Source organism: Xiphophorus hellerii, chromosome 14 (assembly GCF_003331165.1).
Source record: "Xiphophorus hellerii strain 12219 chromosome 14, Xiphophorus_hellerii-4.1, whole genome shotgun sequence".
In the NCBI taxonomy this organism is placed as follows: domain Eukaryota; kingdom Metazoa; phylum Chordata; class Actinopteri; order Cyprinodontiformes; family Poeciliidae; genus Xiphophorus; species Xiphophorus hellerii.
In genome coordinates this window covers 22,371,864-22,395,158 of record NC_045685.1, presented here as the reverse complement: position 1 = coordinate 22,395,158, position 23,295 = coordinate 22,371,864, and the positions used below count along the sequence as shown (strand labels likewise).

The 23,295-nt window shown below is 36.6% G+C and overlaps 1 protein-coding gene across 12 annotated transcripts in view; it reads left to right on the top strand.

Annotated features, from left to right (window-relative positions):
* dysf (dysferlin, limb girdle muscular dystrophy 2B (autosomal recessive)) overlaps positions 1-23,295 on the top strand; it is an 88,357-nt gene that overhangs the window by 32,480 nt on the left and 32,582 nt on the right. For 8 of the 12 annotated variants that reach the window (XM_032583406.1, XM_032583402.1, XM_032583398.1 and 5 more), the window contains 10 exons: positions 2,520-2,701; positions 2,784-2,924; positions 4,119-4,148; positions 4,277-4,312; positions 5,309-5,350; positions 5,893-5,994; positions 7,140-7,301; positions 10,687-10,864; positions 10,946-11,019; positions 14,633-14,692. In XM_032583406.1, the coding sequence (XP_032439297.1) occupies positions 2,520-2,701; positions 2,784-2,924; positions 4,119-4,148; positions 4,277-4,312; positions 5,309-5,350; positions 5,893-5,994; positions 7,140-7,301; positions 10,687-10,864; positions 10,946-11,019; positions 14,633-14,692 (1,007 nt within the window). The remainder of the gene's footprint in view (positions 1-2,519; positions 2,702-2,783; positions 2,925-4,118; positions 4,149-4,276; positions 4,313-5,308; positions 5,351-5,892; positions 5,995-7,139; positions 7,302-10,686; positions 10,865-10,945; positions 11,020-14,632; positions 14,693-23,295) is intronic. The other 4 variants (XM_032583404.1, XM_032583403.1, XM_032583408.1 and 1 more) reach the window with 1 other exon arrangement.

The window sequence follows — 23,295 nt, the reverse complement described above, 5'->3', positions numbered from 1 at the left end:
CCTGGGAATGATTTTTGATCACAATTCAAGATTAATTTGGTTTGCAAGTTCAGGCAGTTTAATGCAGATAAACTTAAAAACAATGTGGGGATTTAAATTTTAATGTACAACACAAAGTATTCATGCAGGATTTTACTTTTGATTTAATTTATTAGTAATGGGGACCAAATGCAAACTTTGAAAAATAAAGGCAGAGTGAGCAAAATCCTGTTATTGTTGCTGAAAAGAAACAAAACAAATCAGAATGTAAAGTTTAGGATCTGGTTTTCTACCATTTTTAAAAAAAAATCTACAGTGATTCATTCAGTGCTTGTTTACAGAAATCTGACTGCTCATTTTATTAAAATACTGTGCGTTTAGTTTATTGTTTAGAAAAATACCAAATGTTTTGTGGTCCGTGAAGTACGTTCAACTCGACATTTTTTAGTTTGGACACTATTATCTCTATTTTTATGTGCTTGTGTGTGTGTGTGTGTGGGTGTGTGTGTGTGTGTGTGTGTGTGTATGAACCTCCATGGAGAGATTTTCCATTTTAATCACCCAGACTTCAACGCTTGTTTCAGTGTTTGTTTATTAATTCTCTATTTCCAAACATTTATTCCTCTTTTAGAAACATGTTTAGTCTTCCATATTGAGAACCACAGTATCTCTTAATCATTTCTTTCACTTTAACTCTCATTTTCTCCTCCTTATCTTTTTTCCCATCTGTATTTACAGTTTTTTTCCGTCTTCATTGTGTTTATGAACCTTTCTTCCATCTTTACTTCCCTTTTACTCACTCAAACAAAAATTTAGATAACCCCTCTGGGCTGTTTGTTTTTATATGGGCTAATGGGAACGGACGCTAATTGAATTGTATGCGTGTGTGTTGGTGTGTGGGTGTGTCAGGGTTAATAGAGGACTGGTGGGAAAATGCATCTTAGTTTCTGTTTACTCTGATGCTAACGGCTCCACAGAGACTCGTTACTCAGCCTAAAACAACAAACTACCCTGTCCGTGTAACTGTACGTACATGTGAATTTCTTCTATGCATGCGCCACACACACACTGGGAGCAATATGTGTGTGTTTAACGCTGAGGGGACGATCGTGACCTGGAATAACAAACTACTCGGAGCCGCGTTCCCAGCGGCCTGTCCCCAACCCGACATTCCCAAACGCCGGGACAGTTTGAAATGTTGCTACGCTAGTGAGAACCTTCCCTGAAACGTTTCACAATGCAATAAGCACTTCCACTTCCATAACATCGCAATGAAGTTTGGCTATGACCTCATGAAATATTAAAGGTGATCCATTGTTCTTCCTTGAACAAGTTAGGAGAGGTTTATGGCCTATACAAAACATGTTCAAAAAAAATTTTTTTTAACAAAATCCTTCTTGGGTAATGAGATTTTAGACTGATCAGTTCTTCCTGTTTACAGCTACATTCAGGATGAGCTGCTTTAGGACGCTGTCACTTTAAATCCGAATAAGCTGCTGTTGGCCTCGCCCCCGCCACATGAAAATGGCTGCAAACGAATAGAATAGAATAAAATATACTTTATTGATCCTCAAGAAGAAATTGCTTATGTGTTGACAAGCTACTCCATCCAAGATGTTAGATATTAGCAACTATGACCAAAAATGATCTAGAGTTAATAATAAAATATACATACATAGGTGTGAAATTATAAGTAATTTAAATGACCTAGATAGACAATAAATAATAATATGTACCTGGAAATATGTTAGTCTATAAATAAATCTGTAAATGAGTCCCAAAGATCTGTAATTATACAGCTGTACATCTTTGAAAAGCAGAGGTGGAGCCTCCTGTACAACCAAAGTAAGGTAGTTTAATTTATATAGCACATTTTCAGCAACAAGGCATTTCAAAGTGCTTTACATGAATTAGAGCAAATACAAACAAAAGAAAAGCAAAAGGAAAAAAAACAACAACAAAAGTACTTCACAATTATAACCTAATAGGAGTTTCTCTAAGGGATAAGAATAAGTAATCCAAAATTATAAACTAATTGGATTTTCTCCAACTAACAGGAATGCAGGAGGCTCCACTTCTGCTTTTCAAAGATGTACAGCTGTATAATTGTGTGTCTTTGGGACTCATTTTTAGATTTAGGCGGTTTCTGGATGGTCAGTCAACAACAAAACCTGCAGCGGTAAAACCAGCTGACCAAATGTGCTGGAGTTCCACTGGGGTTGCTAGGTGACGGACGGGCTTGGCTGAGGTTGCTAGGTAACGGCGCTGTGCTACTCAACAGTAGGGAGGGTTGTGCAAAAGCTCGTTTTCCAGACACCAAAAAACTTCAACTTTTTCCTAAAAATATGGATTGGTGTTTATTTTAAGTACTTTGGTTGTTTTTAGAAGCAGTTTGGACTCAAATGGAAGCATAAAAACTTGCAAAATGTGAATTTTTCCATAAGAGATCACTTTAAAAAACAGGTTTATGGACATTATTCCAACATGTCAGCCTCCGTTGAGTGAAACATTAGGTGAATCGAATGTTTCTGTCGCTCCAGACCCCTACGCCATCGTGTCGTTCCTCCATCAGTCCCAGAGGACGGTGACCGTCCGCAACACCCTCAACCCCACCTGGGATCAGACGCTCATCTTCTACGAGGTGGAGATTTTCGGAGACCCCGATGCGACGGCGGCCAATCCCCCCAACATTGTGGTGGAGCTTTATGACGAGGACTCATATGTGAGCATCTGGTGCCTCTGTTTGTCTTAGCGTTGTTGTGTTGGTGAACTCTGAACGTCTATGTTGTTTTGTAATCGATTAGGGGGCGGATGAGTTCATGGGTCGCTGCGTGTGCCAGCCGTCCCTCGCTCCATCGCCTCGACTCGCCTGGTTCCCTGTTCGCAGAGGGAGTTCGGGCGCCGGCGATTTGCTGGCCGCCTTCGAGCTCACACGTAGAGAAAAGGTCAAAGGTTTCCCCATTGCCACCATCACCACTTTTCTTTCATTCTCTCTGTTTTACTCTATGTACGTCTAATCTTCCTATTCAAATTCTCTTACCAAAACGCAAGTTTTACCGAAGATGGGACATTAGGGCTGTTATATTTAGACATACAGTACATACATTGTGCATCAAAAGCAGCTTTGTGAAACCTCTTTGTCTGTTGCTGGTTGTTTCTTTTTTTTAAAGTGTGATCAAATAGTTTTCTTCACATTTAGAAAGGAATAAAATAATTCAATATAAAACTTTAGAAATCTGAGAAACTCCAACCAGATTTATTAATTCTTGTCGATCATATACACAAACAAGCTCGAAAAGTGGCCTTAAAACCCCTTTATGTATTATTTATTATTATTAAAATAAATTAATCTTTTTCACATTGGTATGATCTCACACTGAGATCATTTAATTTGAGTATATTTATTTGTTTATTTATCAGGATTTTCCATTAGTGGTTACTAATCTTCCCGTCGGCCAATTACAAAATTATTTAGTGTACCAAAAATTTTTAAAGAAAAATTACAAAAATGACAAATTACGTTTTTTTTATTAGAGGATTAATAAATAGAAAATATGTTACTGAAACATTTTTGCACTTTTTTTTTTTTACACACAAGACAGTATTTCATTCAATGAGGCAAACTGTGTTGATCTTCCACAGTTAACAATTAAAAAGTGTAAAATAATGAAAAAGTAAGTTGAGTGTTTCTAAGATTTTTTGCTGTCCTACAAAGTCAGGAAGATGATACGGCAGGTGAAAAACTTCAGCAACTATTTCAATATGAGATTATTTAAGGCTTTTCGCTCGTATTTACTAAGGTTTAAATAATATATATTCATATTTATAAATAATTATTCTATATTTGGCATCTGTTAGTTCATCAACGAATGTTTGTATTAGAACAGAAATTATCAATTTTGATCCGAGGTTCCTCAAGGCTTTATTCTCGGACCCCTTTTATTAAACCGCTACATGCTCCCCCTAGCTGAGATTATATGTAATTACAACAGAATTCTTAACATTGGAGCTCAGCATTCATCTAGTTTCTATGCGAGTAACAACTGAAGCTTACAGAAACTTTGGTGTAATTATGGACTAAAACCAAACTTTTCCCAGTTGTACTGTTTCAAATTTATTCTCTAATTTTGTTTCCACAGCCAGCAGTTCACCACCTTCCAGGACTAGAGGTCAGTTTATCTACAACCTCACAATCCTTAAAACAAAACTACCATGAATTTACTTCACTTTAGTTAAATATTTGCCATTTTTCTTTTAAAAGTTTCTACATTAAAATCGACCTTTTTCTTAAACACAGGGTGATGCCGTCAGTTCAATCCACGTACTGGACGAGGTAAGACCACACAGAGCAAATCACATGACACAATTTGCTCGAAAGACTTGAAAAAAAGAAGAGACTAGTCCAGGGTCTCCACACATCCTTAAGAAGTCTTAAAAGTTTGTAAAATTAAGGCTTTAAAATGTCTTAAATTCACAAAAAAAGTAAGTTGGCCTTAAAAACAACAAAACTTTGTTGTGGCAGGAATATTTACCGCTAACTAGCGGCTAATATACCCTACTTAGCTAGCTAACTTATTAACGTTTATTGTAAAAGTAAAGTGTAAATCCTGTTAGCTGGATGATTTTTATCTTTGCCACTGGCTAACTTCTGCTGTCAACCGTACGATGCTACATTCCTTCTGTGCTAAAAAGCTTGACACTACTACTATATATAAGATGCAAATTTCTTTTGTACATTTCTGTGGTGATACCAGTCTTAAGTTTAATTGTTGTCTTAAAAAGGCTTACGTTCATGTAAAATTAAGGCCTTAAAATGTCTTAAGTTCAGTAAAAATGTAAGTTGGCTTGAAAAAAGTCAATCACAGGTCTTAAATTCTGTTGTGGCAGGACTGTTTAGTCTTGTATATGTTTTTTTTGTGAGACATTTCTGTCAGGCAAACTTTTGAGTCACTTACAAACATTGTGATAAAAATCATTGTGATCTGTGACTCATGACATTTGCAGCTACCACTAACTAGCTGGTAATTAGCTAGCTTTTTTGCATCTGTCATGGCTAAAATAAAAATTTACCAATGTTTATTGTTAATGGTCTTAAAAAGGTCTTAAAAAGTATTATTTTTGTTGGTGAACCCTGCAGTAATCCTGTAGTCAAGAATAGAAAAACAGACTACTTGACAATGAAAAAATGAGTGTAACTCTATCTTCATTTAATCATCTCATCTAGAAGATTGTGATTAAAGAAGAAACAATCATCTTGACTTATTTGTGTATTAAATTTGTTTCTTTATATATTATTCTTTCTTTTTTTTCTTCACTTTTGATCCCTCAGTTGATGTTTCCAGGATTCCTGTCTGAAAACCTGCAGCAATGGGTACAATTTTAAAGTGCACGCATGAAGCATCAAACCCATCATCTGCAGATAACCCAGCTGCAGTCATGCTAGCTTGCTCTTTGTCCTCTGTTAACTTGTTTTTTTTCTTTTACTAATTTGTTTTGCTGTTCCATATATATATACAGTGGCAAATGGAAGCCTAAAGAGGTTGTTTTATTATTCATTCAGGACAAAATGTGTGAATTCTTCCAAATAATTTTTCTGAAAATGTGATTATGTTGCATATTTTTAAATTAACCCAAAATTAACACATATTACAGGTTGCCTTTAGCCTTCCACAGACCATTTTATTAGATATTTTGTGAGATTTATTTGAAAAGAAATTATTTTTTTATATTAAAATGTCGACCATGAGTGTTTGTAACCTAATGTTTGTCATGCTTCAACTAAACTTTGTCATTTCTTGTTAGTAATGAAAAATCCTAGCAGTATTTACATCATTGAAAGCAGCATGACCTGCTGTGTGATGTACCTCAGGGTTCTGTCTCTGACCCACTGCTGTTCTCTGTTCCTAATGGCAGCCAGACGAGTCGGACCTTCCCTATCCGCCCCCCCAGAGAGAACCCAATGTCTTCATGGTTCCCCAGGGGATCAAACCCGTTCTGCAAAGAACGGCCATTGAGGTACAACAGTGATAAAGACAAATCAATTAGAATAATGTTTTCATTTTGCACACAAAGCTAATATTTTTAGTTATAGACAGTTAGATGCTTATTTTTGTTGTTGTTGTTGGGGTAATAGAATAAATCAATTTAGAGGTTATATATTATATGGGGCCATGTGGAATAACATTTAGCAGTCAGTATCTTAACTGAGGTCGATAGCAGTCTGTTTACACAAAAACAGTGAGAAATTGTTAGAAAGAGATCAGCATCAAGTTTATACCAACTAAGCTAGTCGGTTAGCTTAACCGACTAGCTTAACCAAGACTAGCTCGGTTAAGCTAACCGAGCTAGTCTCGGTTAAGATAACAGTTAAATAGTGTCACGGCTACAGCTTATCTGACTTAAACTGCTTCTTAGAGTCAGGCTAACAGCTACTGACAGTCAAGCTAACTGCTATATAGTGTTTACAGTTACTCAAAGCTAACTATTGCTTGGAGTCAAGCTAACAGCTTCTGACAGTCAAACTAACAGCTAAATAGAGTTAAGATTACAGCAACTCAGAGTTAAGATTAACACTTCTTACTGTCAGGCTAAGTGCTAAATATTGTCAAGGTTCAGTTGCTCAGTTAACTGCTACTTGGAATCAAGCTAACTGCTACTCACAGTGAAGCTACTAGCTAAATAGCGCCAAGGTTACAGTATATCAAAGATAAGATAACTGTTACTTGGAATCAGGCTAACAGCTGCTGACAGTCAAGCTAATGGCTAAATAGTGTCCAAGTTACAGTTAGTCAAGTAATCAAACTGCTAGTTCTAGATAACAAGATAATTTTTATCTAGACAATTTTAACAAGACAATCTCCCCGTGTTATACGTGAAATAATCTGCCAATAGAGCTAGTACATTTCTATCAAAATTAAGGAATTATTTAGTTAAAACAATTCCCCATATCTTGCTGGTAAGTTACTTTTAAGTAAGTTTTGTCTTTTTCCAAGTGTAATAATATATTTGCACTAGAAACTAGAAACAAGATTTGGTGTTTTTGCAGTGTAGATCCTAAAATCTCCACTACTTCTCGAATTACCTAGTAGCGTTGGATTATGTTGATAATTATCTGTGTAAAAATATAAACACTTCCTTCTCTTCCTGTCTCGCTGCGTCAGATCTTAGCTTGGGGCATTCGAAACCTAAAGAGCTTCCAGCTGTCCAGCGTTACGTCTCCCAGCCTGCAGGTGGAGTGTGGAGGCAGCATGGTGCAGAGCTGCGTCATCCGCAGCGTGAAGAAGAAGCCAAACTTTGACGTCAACACTCTCATCCTTGATGTGGTGAGAGCATGGGGACAGACCAAACCATACACAAACACAGAGTGTAATCAGAGCCCAGACCCACTGCTTTCATGGTTAATGAGACCTCTGCTGTGATGTGGTTTGCTTCAGTCATTTATCTTCATCAGCTAAGCCACAATAATGGCACCAGAGGGAAGGACCCTAGGCTTCCCTCCCTTTTTCCATGGAAAGTTCAGATGTTTTAGTAGAAAAGTAAAAGCGGCAGTCTGAGATGTTTCCAGCTCTGTTTTAACTTCATGGGGCTTCTGCAGATGTAGAGTGGAGGACGTTCCAGTGGCCACCAACATGTACGCTAGATTAATATACAACATAAATACAGTGTACAGATTCTTGTGGAGCTGCAGATACTTGCCAGATGGTTTGAAACTGGATGCAGATGAAAAATAAACTCTGAATTCTTGTGATAAAACAGACATGAGTCTCAAATTATGAATGTTTTTGGATTTTTCTTTTGTTATAAAAAAAAATTTTTAATCTTCACTGATTTGACCGATGAACGAAAGAAGCAAAGAAACACAAGAAAAATAGTCCGTAACTTGTTCTTGTTTCTACATAAATAAAAGACAAAATCAAAAGAGTGAAGCAGGAATAAAATTAAATAAAAATAAATCGTAGTCGAAGCAGGACTGGTTTTGCTCTGGATTCAAAGTAGTTCAGTTTGAAGTTAGTTGAGATCTTCACATTCAGTTGATGTTGAACATTTACATTAATTATTATTTTAATTAACATTAACTTTATTCAGCCGAACGTGTCCATGACATCACATTTTTACAAGCCGAATTTGTGGTACCGTAACGCTGCGACACTTTGCACTATCTGAAAAATTTCAATGGTTCCTGAAAGGGGAGACGTTGCGCTTTGCAGCCGATGTCGGGTTATTACGATAATTTCACTCCCGCCGCTGCAGGAAGCGTGTGTGTTTTTCTTCATTTTAATCTGACGATACACTCTTTTGATAGACACTAAATTGTAAAAACGTCTAGATAGTGAAAGTTACATTTGTTATGGAGGAATGGGCATAATTACTGACTTTGTGTCAAAATGCCTCAGATATATTGAGAGAAAATTAAAAAAAATATTTATGCATGAATTTAGTGACAATAATATCAGTGGGAAAGTGTTAATAAATGATTAAACTTATAAAAAAAATTTAATCAGCTAGAGTCCAACTTTCTTAGTTCTGTCTCTTTGAGTAAAAGGAGGATTAAGATTTCTCTGTAAATTTTCTGTAAATTTTATTATCACATAGCGCACCATTCAGGCCCATATTCCTACGTAGTATTTTTTAATAATGAATTTCCAACATTATGGAAAGATAGCAAACTAAAAACCTGTTCAGAAATGACGGAATAATAAGACATTGAATCAATAGTGGCAAATGTGCTTCAATAATTTTGTACAAAACTTAAATCTGGGCTCCAGATTTAATCCCTACTTTCTCCTTACTCAGACACTTTGTTCCGAAATGTTCTTAAGAGTTTAACAATATTAAAGTCTAAAGCTGATCCCCTCTGCGTTTTATTATGACAGCTTAAACTCGGGTATGGAAATTATCACATATTTTTTCCCCCTCAGACTCAGGCGCAGCTCATGCTGTTTAATGTTAACAAGATTAAGGCCCTGCGTTTGACCACCGGCGTATGACAGCCTGAACCGGACAGTGGAAACATGCACACATTTTTCTCCCTTAAATTCAGCCCCAGAACTCAGTCCAAGCATTCACTGTTAACAATATTAGGGTTTAAAGTTGACTGCATAAGTGCTTTCTTATGCCACAGGGGCAGAGCAAAATGCCACATGCATATTTTCCTTAAATACAACTCTTTGAAGAGTCAGACCACATCTCTAACTCTTTCAATTTAATGTGTTTCTTTAGCATCAGTAGACCTACTTAGGCCTCTTCAAAGCCAGAGAAGGTCAAAAGAATTACATTAACTGACTAATTTTTTTTAGGTATTTACTTAAAATGTTGCCCTTGAGGCTTTTTAAAGGAGTAACTTCTACAGGGAAGATCGTCAGATATCTTCACTGCAAAAACATAAAAACTTTACCAAGTATTTTGGTTTAGTTTCTAGACAAAATTCTGGATAAATATCTTGAAATAAGACAAAACTAACTTTTCAGAAGGAAACAGGGCTTGTTTTAAGTCAATAATTTCTTAATATTGATGAAAAACTACTAATTTCATTGGCATAGTATTTAACTTTTTTATCCATATTAAGGGATTATTGACTTAAAACAATCTTCTATATCTTGCTAAAATGTTTAAGTTAGTTTTGTGTTATTTTAAGTGGAGTAAGATATTTACACTAGAATATAAACCTAAAAATACTTGGTAAGATTTTGTGTTTTTACAGTGTAACATATGCAATTACAACACAGGTTGCACACAGTCAGCTGTAAAGTTGGCAAACTGGCCCTCGAAACTGAAATAAGTTTGTCATACCAACTTAGCGGCGCTAACATTCAGTCTACAGTTTTATGTTTTCACTCTTGAAGTTTATTTTGAGATTACTTATAAATAATCATCTGGACACAGTAGTGATTGATTAGCTAATTTAATCATCTGCTCTACTGATGATCTCTCAGAAAGTTGGTGTGTGGGTCACTTTTTATTTTTCAACTGAACTAACGTACACTGAATTCCACAGCACATCTACATCTTAAGTTGTCAAAGTCAAGCTAGCCAACTAACCTACTTCCCTCTCCCTTCCCATTTTTTTTATTAAAACTTTTTCCTGACCTTATCCAGTTGTCAAGAGCACACATTTTCAGTTTGACGGCATAATTTCATCTCTTTGTTCTCAAAACTTCTGCCCTCTTCCAAATATTCTTTGTGCTATCTCAAATTTTTGTGTTCGCGCTCAGATTTTCTCCTTGCTAGCAAAGCCTCTCTCTGCTCACTTGCAAATTCTTTTTTGCTCTCTATCAAAACTAAAATCTTATTCTAGTGTGTGGCTATTATCAATTGTGACCCCTGTTTTTCTGCACCACCCACTGGATGTAGGGTAATATGTCAGCTTTCCGCTCCTTTATTTATCTGTGGAATTAGCACACCTACCAGTACTCAAAGATAGTAGTATTTACAAAAGTTGGAAATAGCTAGCTTCGTAAACGACCCATAACTTTGTTCTCCTGATGTGTTTGTTGATTTGATCAAATCATCGACTGCCTGAATTCACGCTACGATCTAAACCCCTATAGCAAACAGTGTTTCCTTAATGTTGCTAATTACTATAAAATCAGCTTTATTCTGATGATATCATGTTTTGTTTTGAAATTATGTTTCTAATTTTAAAAAAAAGCTTTATGCTGATGATATTGTGTTTTGTTTCTAAGTCTCCTTTTGGTTCCTTGTCAACAGAGACTTCCCCGTGAGGAGCTCTACATGCCGCCCATCATAATCAAAATTATTGACAACCGTCAGTTTGGGAGGAAGCCGGTGGTCGGTCAGTGCACCATTCGGTCGCTTGAGGAGTACCAACGCACAGAGGAGGAGGAGCGAGCAGAGGAGGAGGAGGAGGAAGGGGACAGATGGAGACGTAAGAGAAAAATTACCTTATGGACAAATACGAACATCATATCTGTGATAAAATTTCCCCTATTTGTGTTTCTGAATCAAGGCGAGACACCGACGTTGACCTCTGGGGAAGTCTTTGTTGACATTGATGATCAGGAGCCGCTTGTTCCTGACCAGGTAAAACCAACCTGCTAACAAGCTGAAATCATCACTAAAAAAGCCTTTACACATAATTTAGCTGCACTTTTCTTCAACAAATACAACAAATTTACAATATCATTCAAATTAATAACTTCTCTGACAGTTATGCCTTTTTGAAAATTGTCCTTTTTAGAGTTTCTGTCACAATTTTTCCACTTCCATCAGTTAGAAAAATAAAAATAAATAAATTTAATCGTGAAAAACAGACACCAGGACATCTTGAAGATTTTTATTATTAACATTAGGAATGTGTTGGATGTTTGGGGCATTCTTGTAGCGTTTTTATTTCACTGTAATATGCCAAAGCAGGGAATAAGAGCTTGCACAACTCACCACCAAATTCTGCTTTTGATAATTAATTTTTCTGCAAAATCTCCTAAAAAATACACAGTGACATTGAAGCTTTAATAAGAGTTCCAATCAAATTTTTTTTGTCTCTTTTTGAGTTTGTCTCCTCTGAGCCACCATATATTCAAATATCACCATCATAAATGGCATCTGAGGACTGAACCCTTAAGGAGTAACAGTAAAAGGTGTTAAACACTGAAATCAGACTTTCTAAGTTTCTCTTTGAATAGTTGTCTTCACTCATCTCAGACTCTGAGGTATCAAACATGTCTGTCATTAAAACTACTGCTAACGCTGCAAAAACACAGAATATCACCACATATTTTTGTATAGTTTCTAGTTAAATTATCTTAGTACACTTGAATTAATACAAAACTAACTTATAAGTAACATTTCAGCAAAATATAAGAGCTTGTTTTCAGTAAATAATTTCTTAACATTCCACTTTCAGATTGCTTCACTCATAACAAGACATGTTCCCCTTGTTATAAGTGAAATAATCTGCCAGTTGAGCCAGTAGTTTTTATCAATATTAAGGAATTATTTACTTAAAACAAGTTGTTTTGTCTTAATCCAAGTTTTAAGATATTTGCACTAGAAACTAGACAAAAATACTTGGTAATATTCTGTGTTTTTGCAGTGAAACAAAAATGAGCAAAAGTCTCAATAGTTCAGTGACAAAACTGCGCTTCTAACGTGATAGTCTGGTAAACATTTGTTAAATTTTCTGCTGCTGCTGTTTGATTTCACTCTGTGATGTTTGAAACTGTCCAAACTAATTGAAAAAATGCTGTTCCCCTCCTCGCCTGTGGGGGTGCTGCACCAAAATCCTCAGAGGAAGACATGAGCACAACTTCCTTCTTCACAAAATATAAACAGATATGGAGTCTTGTCAGATTTTAACAGTTGTAGGGTTTCTCTTTTGTCTTTGGTAAAAGACCACGAGCCATTTCTCCCGCTTGCACTAGACTTGCGCATTTGTTTTAGTTGTATTTACCCAGAATCCCCTGCAATTTAGTCCACTTCCTGCCTTTGAAGCGGCCTCTGGTTGGCTTGGCGTTCTCATCTGCATTCAAACTGCACCAGAGTTCACTTCAACCGAACCGAGAATATTTTAGGCGGACCAGAGTTTGCTTTAGAGTTTGATTGCACATTCATACCTCACCAAATGAACGGGACTTTCTAGTCAAATTAACTAAAGTACAGTTGAAGTGCACTAAACTGGATTGGTGTAAACGCACCTTGAGTCATTATTTTTCTTTCTCTCCTTAATTATTTTTAGCTTTAAGTGTACTTTTTTGCTTTATCCCTCCTTCCTTCATCTCTGCTTCCAGATACATTTTTCTAAATTTTCTCTTGTATTCTGCACTCATTTTCTGGACTCTTCCATCTCCCCAAATCTCCTTCAGACGATTATCAGTCCTTCTACCCAATTCCAACTTTATTCCTAATCTCTTCTTTCTTTGTCTTATTGCTGCATAAAATGTTTTGTGTTTTTTTCCCCAGGCGCACATTTTAGTAGTTTCATTTTCAATGTCTTGTTGTCTTTATTATCATATCTGTTGCATGTTGCAGTCTTATCAGTCTCTTCACCTCTCAGACATCTCTGGTTGTTTCTTCTCTTCTCAATCCTGCTTCACATGTTTCGCCTGTCACATCAGGACACTTTGCATGAACGTAGCTTCATTTCCTGGGCGTTAAATTTTTGCCTTTATGCTGAAATAGCTTTCAGGATTGCGGGGAGCGTTTCAACACTGACCTCTTTCACGCCTCAAACCTCACATTTTCCATCCTCTTCAATTACTTTTGTCTCATTGCGTCGGAGTGGGAGTAGCAGGTTTTAATGTGTGCCAACATGGGAGGTCCAGAAATGCGCAGCGTGAGCTAAGAAGCATAAATCACTCTGAGGGTTCACGGAGTCTAAGCAGGGTGTCGAAATCAGTGTACACTCCCTGACATTAACGACCTCGTCCAATTAAAGCTCCCGACATCAAAACAGCGCAGCGGACACAATGAGAGCAACCAAACCAGACGATAAATCTGCGGTTCCTGCTGAATGTTCCTCATGTTTGAGGATTTAGAAATCTGTAATTTGGAAACAGCTGTGAAGTCTAGCAGCTGGTCAGCAACCTCAATAATAAGCAGCATTGTTTTTAATCTCTGCAAAAAAGGCAAACAGGGGCAAGAATTTACAACGTTTAGCATTTTTCTACCTGGTGTTTTGTTAATTTATCACCAGTCATTACAGAGTGATTGGATACACAGTGTCTTCTATTCGTCCAGATTCTCCAGAAAGCAGCACTTTAACAGGTAAAAACTACAAAAAATAGAAAAAAAATCACTCTCCATTCTCACTCCAAAGTAAACTAAATACTGTAATCAAACAGATAACTTAATTTACATGTTCAGAAATAAAAATTAAAATTAATAAAAGTGTAGAATTCAGCTTTTTATACTTCCATTTGGGTCTCAACCACTTCCAAAAGCAGCCTAAGCACTTAAAAAGCTCCCAACTGAGCCATTGTTTGGCAATAAGTTCATGTTTTTTTGACATAAGAAAAAAGAGCCTTTCAAAAAGTTCCTTGACAGGCACTCTGCCATTACCTAGCAACCTCAGCCAAGCCCAAGCAGAGCTCCAGAACATTTGGTCAGCCGATTTTATGCGCTGTACAATGGCTGCTGGAAAAGACAAGGGTTTTGTTATGGACTTACCATCCAGAAACCACCCGCTGCATTCTTGTTGGTTGTTCAGGAGGCTCCACTTCTGCTTTTCAAAGATGTGCGGTTGTATGATTGCGCATCTGTTTGCAGCCATTTTCACGTGTGAGTGTGAACGTTGAGATTACTTGCATTTAATGTGACAGGACGCCCTAAAACAGAACCGATCAGACTAAAATCTAGTTACCTACGAATGATTTTGTGCAAAAAATGTAACGAACATGTTTTGTATAGGCCACAGACCTATCCTACACAATCTGTTCAAAGAAACATAAAAGCAGATTTTAACTGATCCAGACTTACTTTTATCCACTTTCTATCAACCTGTAGCTTAAAAACATTTCTATTGTTCCATTTGGCTCTTTGGCTTGGAAACCTGTTCTCACTGTTGTTATGTAGTGCTGTTGTTATGTAGCGCTGTTGTTAAAGGCTCTGAAGGTCAGGTTGTATAGAGCTCTAATCATCTAACCTGACAGTTTGTGTTTTCTCTGTGTTTTCTGTGCTTTTGCATGATTTCCTGTAGTTTGCAGATGGAGCCAGTTCAGCTATCATTAACCTCTCGACTTCTAGTTCCAGCCTGCATGTAGGTAACAGACTCATCCTTTAACATATTCATTCATTCATTCATTCATTCATTCATTCATTCATTCATTCATTCTGTTCCCGTTACTCTACAGCCCCTTACAAAAGTATCCACACCCGTTCAGCTGATTCACATATTGTCATGTTCCCATGACAACCTGATGCAATTTGGATTCATACTTAAGATTAATTTATATCTTACGGGAATCTTAAATATGATTTTATTCTTTTTGTAACGTCAAAGTAAAGCAGGCTAAATAGACACCACTGGTTTCCAATGTTTCTCAGTGAAACATTTTTGAAAACCGTCTTCAATTTTCCTTCTATTTCACAAGTTTGTGCTAATTTGTGTCTGTGACATAAGTTATTGAGGTTTGTGGTTGTAACAGTGGAAAATGCAAAGCACTTCTTCAAAGGAAGTGTACACACTGTCTTATCACAACTCTGTATCATGTTTGCAGCTGCAACTAACGATTATTTTAGTAATTAATTATTCTGACGACTCATTGGACAAAACAAATGTAACCAGTTTTTTTATACAATACTAGATCTTATTATACATAATAAGATGCAAACAAAGGAATCAATCAGTCCTTTTTAAGATAAAAATAAAACTTATTATTGATTAAATTCATTTATTTAGTGAATTCAACACCATGTCACGAGGTGTTTGGGCTAAAACATATTTGCAGAAAAAAGTTTGCATCTTAAATGCTAAAATTATATTTATTTTTCACAGTTTTGACTTTATTACCGCTCTGAAAACATTGTTTTTCATCAAATGGCAGTTTTTGAATCTGTATACTCCAGTTAATGATTGATCAATAAAAAAATAGCTGACAAGTATTTTAAAAAATTGACTAATCACAATTAATCTAATTATGATCAATCAGATTAATTATGATTAATCTGATTGATCATGATCATTCTGATTAATAACGATTAATTGGATTGATGAAATTAATCTTGATCGATCAGATGAGTCACGGTTAATTGGCTTAATAATTAACAATACGATTAGTCACAATTAATTTAGTTAATCTCAATCTATGATTACTCTTGAACAATCTGATAAATCCTGATTAATCGTGTTAATCTTGAGCAATCCGATTAATCGTATCATGCCTAATCCTGTGTCATATCTCCAGATCTCCTCTCACTGGCAACAAACAGACAATTTCTTCATTCTTACTTGTCAGAATTGCACAGTAAAGTATTTTCTAACTGAGGCTGGTGGATGTCACTGGCCTGATGTGGAAGGAATTCACAGGAACATTTTAAACCCGGGGTTTCGGTGAGCAACGCGCTCCGATTTGTGCAGTTTGAAACCCGATCGCTGATTTGCACGTTGCATTTTCTTATTCTGAATCTCAAAGCCCGGTCGGTTTAAAGACTCGCATCCAGTAGTTCCTCACTCCATGGTAATTGGGGGGGTTATTTCTTTCTCTCCAAACAAAGATATTTGTTTTATTAAGGGGACAGATATTGAAACCACTCAAATTAAAGGCTCGGCTTTCTGTCTGCTCGGGGCCAAAGTCAACAGAGCTGCTATAGATCCTCTCTACCGCAACTCCCTGAGCGCCGACAGTTACCACAAGGAATAAATGAGAGGGAGAGACTGACGAAAGGAGAGGCAGGAGCGACTGAAAGAATCAGAAATGATTCTTTGAGTGAAAGGAGGAAAAAAGAGGGAGGATAATGTCGCACGGCACCAGCGAAATAAACCTGGCTCCTTTACGTTTGGGTCAAGACCAGAAAAACGGCGCTGATGATTACCACATTACTGCAGCGAAGCGGACTGCACGGCTGCTTTCAGTCGGATTCGGTTTCAGCGTTGGGAAAGTTTAAGGAGATCAGCTGTCGGTGGCATCGCGACCTCACAAACAGGCACATCTGAGACGGAAAAATGTCACGTCTTGTCTGCCTGACGCGAGTTGATGACAGTATCCGGTGCTTTGCACATAATGTGGTTTCTGATTCGCTTTTTCTTTATTTCTCCAGGTGAAAAAATGTGGTCAAACTGCGCCTCTCCATTCCCATCAACTCCTATCAAAACTGTTCAGGTCCTGTGCCAACAGGCAGTCAAATTGGGTTAAAATCCCACTTTGAAAACGTTGTAGTTTTCCTCAGCTTCCATAAATCCAGAGGAACTAACCGACATGGCTTCATGCCAGGCGACGTTGTGGCATTTTCCTGTTTCTGCAGGAGGAGGTTCTGGGGGGAACACACGTTTATGGCCCTCTAATGACACTGTGACCAGAAACAAGATGTCAAAATAGCTTACTAAATCATTACTGTTTTTCTTGTTCTGCTAATCACGGCTGTAGACTGATGTAAGCTGCTGCCCGCCTCCAAAACTCTGAGCGCTGCACATATTTTCTGCCCAGAATGTCGTTCAGATGTGTCCGTGCAGCTCTGGGTGGTGCACCACTTTTGAAAGTCCACTGTTAGGCATTTGGCTTATAACGGATATGGTTAAATTGTTTGGCTAATCAGAAATACTTTGTTTTCTCTACAGGATAAGACAGGCATAGGAAAAATATCACAATTTGTCACCAGATCTATATAATCAACAAGCCTGTTTCAAAACGTGCTGGTTGCAAATTAAATGTTGCACTTTACGTTAGTTAAAAAATGGCTGCACACACGTCTGTTAAAATTCAATTCAAATTCAAAAATACTTTGTTGATCCCAAAGAAAAATTGAATGTTGTAACTAATTAATTCAGATTCTTCAAAGAGTTATCGTAGCGGTCTGTACTACAGCGACTCTGAAGAAGTCTCTGACTGAACATACTTTGTTTTCTCAGGACAAAGTTATAAAGTTAGGTTACTTTATAGTGTGGAAGATCATAAGCAGCTTGAGAAGCTTCATTTCTGAAGCTCTTAATACGTCTGTATTTTTTATAGAGGCAAGTTTTGGCTATTAACAAATATCACACTTTAACATTTATAGTCCAAGCCAATTTCCAATGTCTGTCGCGAAAAGCTCGGCTTTTGGTTTTATAGAACAATTAAAAGTCGTGCAAGATTTGAAATACAAAACAAAATGAGTTTACTAAACCTCATTAAGACCCATCAAAATGAAATGACAACTTCTAGTATGTAAACATCTGACTAAGTAACGTTGCACAGAATGCAGAGTAACCATGGAAACTAGCTGGGCAGTTAGAACAGGTGGTTACCATGGAAACTGAATGTGGGGCTAGAGGAGGGACATTACTAACCAGGACGTCCCACTGTTTTCTCAACCCACACATTATTCAGTCTGGGCAAATTTACAAATAAAACCATTAATTACTTGTAACCTATTGTAAACACACGGAGATCCTGATGTACAAATGGACTGTAAACAGCTCTTGGATCTACAAAATGGGAGCAAATGTGAGTTTAGTTTATTTATTTCAAACACATCCACCCAAGCAAAGTATGCACTTGGTGCTTAGTCCTGTTCACACTACAAAAGACACGAAACCTTACCAAATATTTTGGTCTAGTTTATAGTACAAATATCCTACTACACTTAAAATAAGACAAACTCACTTAAAAGTAACTTTTCAGCAAGATATAAGGGCTTGTTTTAAGTAAATAACTCCTTAATTCTGATAGAAACTTGGCAGATTATTTTGTTTATAATATGGGAGAAATGTCTTGTAATAAGTTAAATAATCTACCAGTGGAACTAGTACATTTTAAATCAATATTAAGGAATTATTTACTGAAAAAAAGCTCCTGTATCTTGCTGAAAAGTTACTTGTAAGTTATTTTTTTAATCATTTTAAGTGTAATAAGATATTTCCACCAGAAACTAAACCAAAATGGTAAGATTTGTTTTTGCTGTACAGGGTCAAATTCCCGTTTACTACTAATATTTTATTTAATGAGCTAGAGAAGTAAGAATCTGTTCAAAGTAAGTGGAAGTTTCTGTAGGAAATCAGCAGTTTCTTCTTCCAGTCACTGGCAGCTAGTTGAAAATATGGTATTTTCTGTTTTCTAAAAAAATTTGCTAGTCAGCAGAACGAGACTAAAGCAGCAAATGGAAATAAAGCGTTGGGATTGAACCGGTTCTGTGTAATGTCAGTCAGTGATTGCTAAGCAGAAAGTTATTTATATGAAAGATGCCACAGATTCTTACTTGAGGAATGGTGCTCTGCCTTCAAACCACAAGGAAGCAAACGACAAAAACAGGCCCTGCTGAAAAATTTTCCCACTTGGTTCACATTCTTCACTCTAAACTGGGTGTTTTTTTTAGCTATTCTGACAGAAATTCTGCACTTTGAATAGTATTAAGTATTAAGTCTGCAAAATGAAGAGATTTCAAGAAAAGGAACATCTCTATTGTTAAACTTTTATGATTCACGGAAGACCAAAGTTTCACCAATGTCAGTAAATTGAGGCTTTTTAATTTTATTGAAAACACTAAAAAAAGTCAAATTTATTAAGTAATAGCAAATATTTAATTTGCAAAGACAGTCTTGGGAAAAACTACAAGGCCATTTTGTAACAATATGTAGCTTAATAGAAAACATTTAAATTGTTATGCCAATATGTTTTTACTTGAGACTGCAAAACATACACACATTACAAGAGAGGCAGAAATGTCCCAGCGTAGATACAGTTTACTACAACATGGCGTCTGAAACGAGGGACAATGACATAATTAGGGTGACTGGCTCTGTGGGTAGAGTAGTCGTGATCGAAAGGTTGTAGGTTCAATTCCAGCTTCCTCCTGCCACGTATCAATGTGCCCTTGGACAAGGCACTTAACCCCAAATTGTCTATCAATCTGCGTATTGGTGTATAAATGCATGTGCGAATGGGTGAATGGGATTTGAGTGATCAAAAATGATTGGAAAAGCGCTATATAAGTTCAGTCGATTTACCATAACGCCAAAAAGCAAAGGAATAGGAACTGGTTCACGTCCCAACACAACTTCATAGATGGTTCAGTATAAAATAAAGTAATTATTTTAATTATCCTTTCATTTAATTTACAAAAAAATTAAGTAAAAGGATATATAGGAAAAATTTGAACACTGATAGCCAAATGAATAACCAAGTTTTATTAAGACAATATATTATATTGGAGGTTGTATGTTATGTTCATTTAAAGTGGTTGCTATTACAACAAATAGGTATGTAGTGTTTAATTGTTTCAAAACACAATACATGAGCCAAAACAAACATCAATACCAAATCCAATTATACTACCTGGAAAAAAGTCTGTATGATCTTATATTGGACTCTTAACAACTTTGCATAACAAAATACAGGGTGCTCCAGGTTTTTGCTAGCCTGGAGCACAAGTAATCAACTTGGATTGGTCACGTTGGATTACAGAAAACTATACATCAAAATAATGTCAACACATCTGATGTTGCCAACAGATATTTTATGTCACTCATTTTAGTTGATAAAGTTTTCTGTAAAGAGGAAATATGTGTCTAATAAAGTGGGTGGCCAGCCCAGTAATGCTAGCCACTAGCCTCTAATGCTAACACCAGACTATCAGTGCTAATCAACAGAAGAGGATGTAGGCATGACTAGTGACCAGCCTGCTCATGCTAACCACTGTAGCCTCTCCGATGCTAATGCATATTTGTGGGGGTTTTTTCTTTTCTTTTCTACATTTGCCAGTTCCGGTTGCTAAGTTATTGGTGCCAGCCTCTCATGAGTCCAAACAGCAGCTAGCTTTGGAACCGATTTGTTTTTAAAGAGTTGCGTGATGCAGTCACAGTCACACAGTTACCTAGAAAAGAAGTAATTAATAGTCACTTTTATTATTTTATTGTTGGATGTAAACATCAGAATTTATCATACTTTACTCAATAGTATCATAAAATATGAGCAAATACATACACATTCAGGTTTACTATATTTATTCTAACAAAATAGGAAATAAAGTTGGAGCTTAATATCAGTTTAGCAGCTTCTGCCGATATCCATTAAATAAAATACATTAATTAACCCTAAAAACTAACTACTATAACTCAAAATGAGCAGCTAACAGCAGTTAGCAGTTTAAAATTAAACAGCTAAAATACACAGTATTAATAACAGTTAAAGAACATTTACAAAACATAGCAAAATTACCCATTAAACACTGTAAATGATTACATTTGTCTAAAATATCTGTTAAACTACTGTATAGTATTTAACACAGAGTTGACAGTTACAGACAGCTTAATATCCATAAGCAATAGCAACCAGTTTCTGGTTTCTATGGCAACCACCCAGAACTTAAAGCACCAACACATGTTTGAAGAAACAAGTTCTTGACTAAACAAAATCAATTCAAAGAATAAACAGATTTTCACAAACTTTACGTCTACACTGTTAAAATAAAACACGTGCAAGCAGCAATTCATAAATTTATAAATTCGAATTTAAAACTCAAATTTAGTGACCCACTGCTGTACCGTGTCATCTGAACTTCACCTCCTCATTTTGGTTTCTGATTGTTTTCCGTTTTGCTGCAGCCCTGCGCAGTTTCCAGATGTTTTCAGGCTCAAATAATCAGATTTAAATTGTATTGTTTTGTAATTGAGTGTTGAGCCGAGCCTTGTGTCTTTCTACACAACAAGCGGCCGCGAATGCAGAGCTGTGCCCTGACCGCTGACCCCGCAGTGGATGGGGTTTCCCCATAAAAGCTTTTATGAAGCGGCTCAGAGCTCTTATGTAAATCCCTGGCACTGCCAGGCTGCTTCGGTTACCCTGGCTCTCCCTGCGGGGCGTAATGACTGGCTGCAGACCACACCGACACCCCGGACCGACCGCCGCAGGCCGAGTGTGCGCACGCTCGTTTTCCACAGTGTGTACTTAATCCGCGTCGCAGCCTGGAGCGCCCCGGCGACGGCTTTAATCTGTCTGAACTTTGCCTGGCGGACCGGAGCGAGCACACCCCGAAACGACAGCGCGCGCACTCTCTGGCGCCCCTGTCATCAGCGTTTGGCAGCGGCAGCACACAGAGGGCACATTAACACGCAGCAGACGCTCCGTATGTGTGCTGAGCCCCACGTGCGGCTCCTTTCCACGCCATGACATGCTGCCGCTTTGGAAAAATTAGGAATTTCATAGTGTTCCCTGCCCTAGTTGTGCTTCCAAGTGATTCTGCGTGTGTTGGAGTCTGTGGGAAATATGAGAAAGGGGATTCCACACAAACTTGCCCCTCTATAAGAGCACTTTTGTTGTACATTAATGCACAGAAAGCGAAGCGAGCTGCATGCGTCACCAGTTTGAGTGTCCCTTGGTGGGTTCAGGGCTGCAGGGTGGAGACTGATTGCATTTAAATATGACGATTTTTTCCTTCTATCACACAAAATGACAGCTTTTAAATTTGTGAGAGGATAATGTGAAAGCACTGCAAAAACTCAAAGTTCTACCAAGTATTTCTGGTGTAGTTTCTTATTTTCTTGTTTTAAAAAAGACAAAACTAACTTAGGATTAACTTTTTAGCAAGATATCGGAGCTTGTTTTAGGTCAATAATTCTTGGATATTGATAAGAACAACTAGTTCCACTGGCAGATTATTTCACTTATAACATGGGAAAATATCTTACTATAAGTGAAATAATCTTCCAGTGGAACTAGTATTTTGTTTTTAATCAATATTAAGGAATTATTTACTTGAAACAAATTTGGAAAGATTTTGTGTTTTTTGCAGTTCTGAGTTTAAAAGAACGCAAAATATCCTGAAATATATTCAGATTCACTGCAAAAACAAAAAATTTTGCAAGTATTTTGGTCTCGTTTAAAGGGCAAATATCTTAGTTTTGTCTTTTTTCAAGTATATTAATTTACAAATTGGTTTTCAGCAAAAAAGAACTTGTTTCATGTCATTAACTTCTTAATATTGGTAGAAAATACTAGTTCCAGTTGCAGACTTTCACTTATAACAAGGCAAAAACATCTTGTTATAAGTGAAATAGTCTGCCAGGAACTAGAACTTTGTTTTTATCAATATTAAGAAATTATTTACTTGAAACAACCAAAAGTAATTGATAAGATTTTTTTGTTTTTGCAGTGTTTGATTGTTTGAATGGCAGCACAATGACCTGCAACATATGCAAATTCCTTAATATTGAAGAAACAGTTCTAACTCCATTGGCAGATTGTTTCACTTTTAAATTGGGAAAAATGTCTACAAACTAGAATTTTTTTCGTCAATTTTAAAGAATTATTTACTTAAAACAAGCTCCTATTTCTTGTTGAAAAGTTACTTATGAGTTAGTTTTGTCTTATTTCAAGTGTATTAAGATATTTTCACTAGAAACTAAACCAAAAATACCAAAGATTTCCTGTTTTGCAGTGAATCTGCATATATTTCAGGATATTTTGCATCCATTTAAGCTGTCAGAACAAGTATAAACACTGCAAAAACACAAAATCTTACCAAGTATTTTATCGAGTTTCTAATGCAAATACACTTGAAATTAGACAAAACTAACGTACAAGTAATTTTCAGTAAGATAAGTCAGAAAATAAATGAATTACTGACTTGTTTTATGTCAGCAATTCATTTATATTGATTAAAAGTGAAATTATCTTTTTCTGTATTTTATGTTTTTGTGTCTTTAAAATGGCATTTGAAATGTTTTAAATCTTT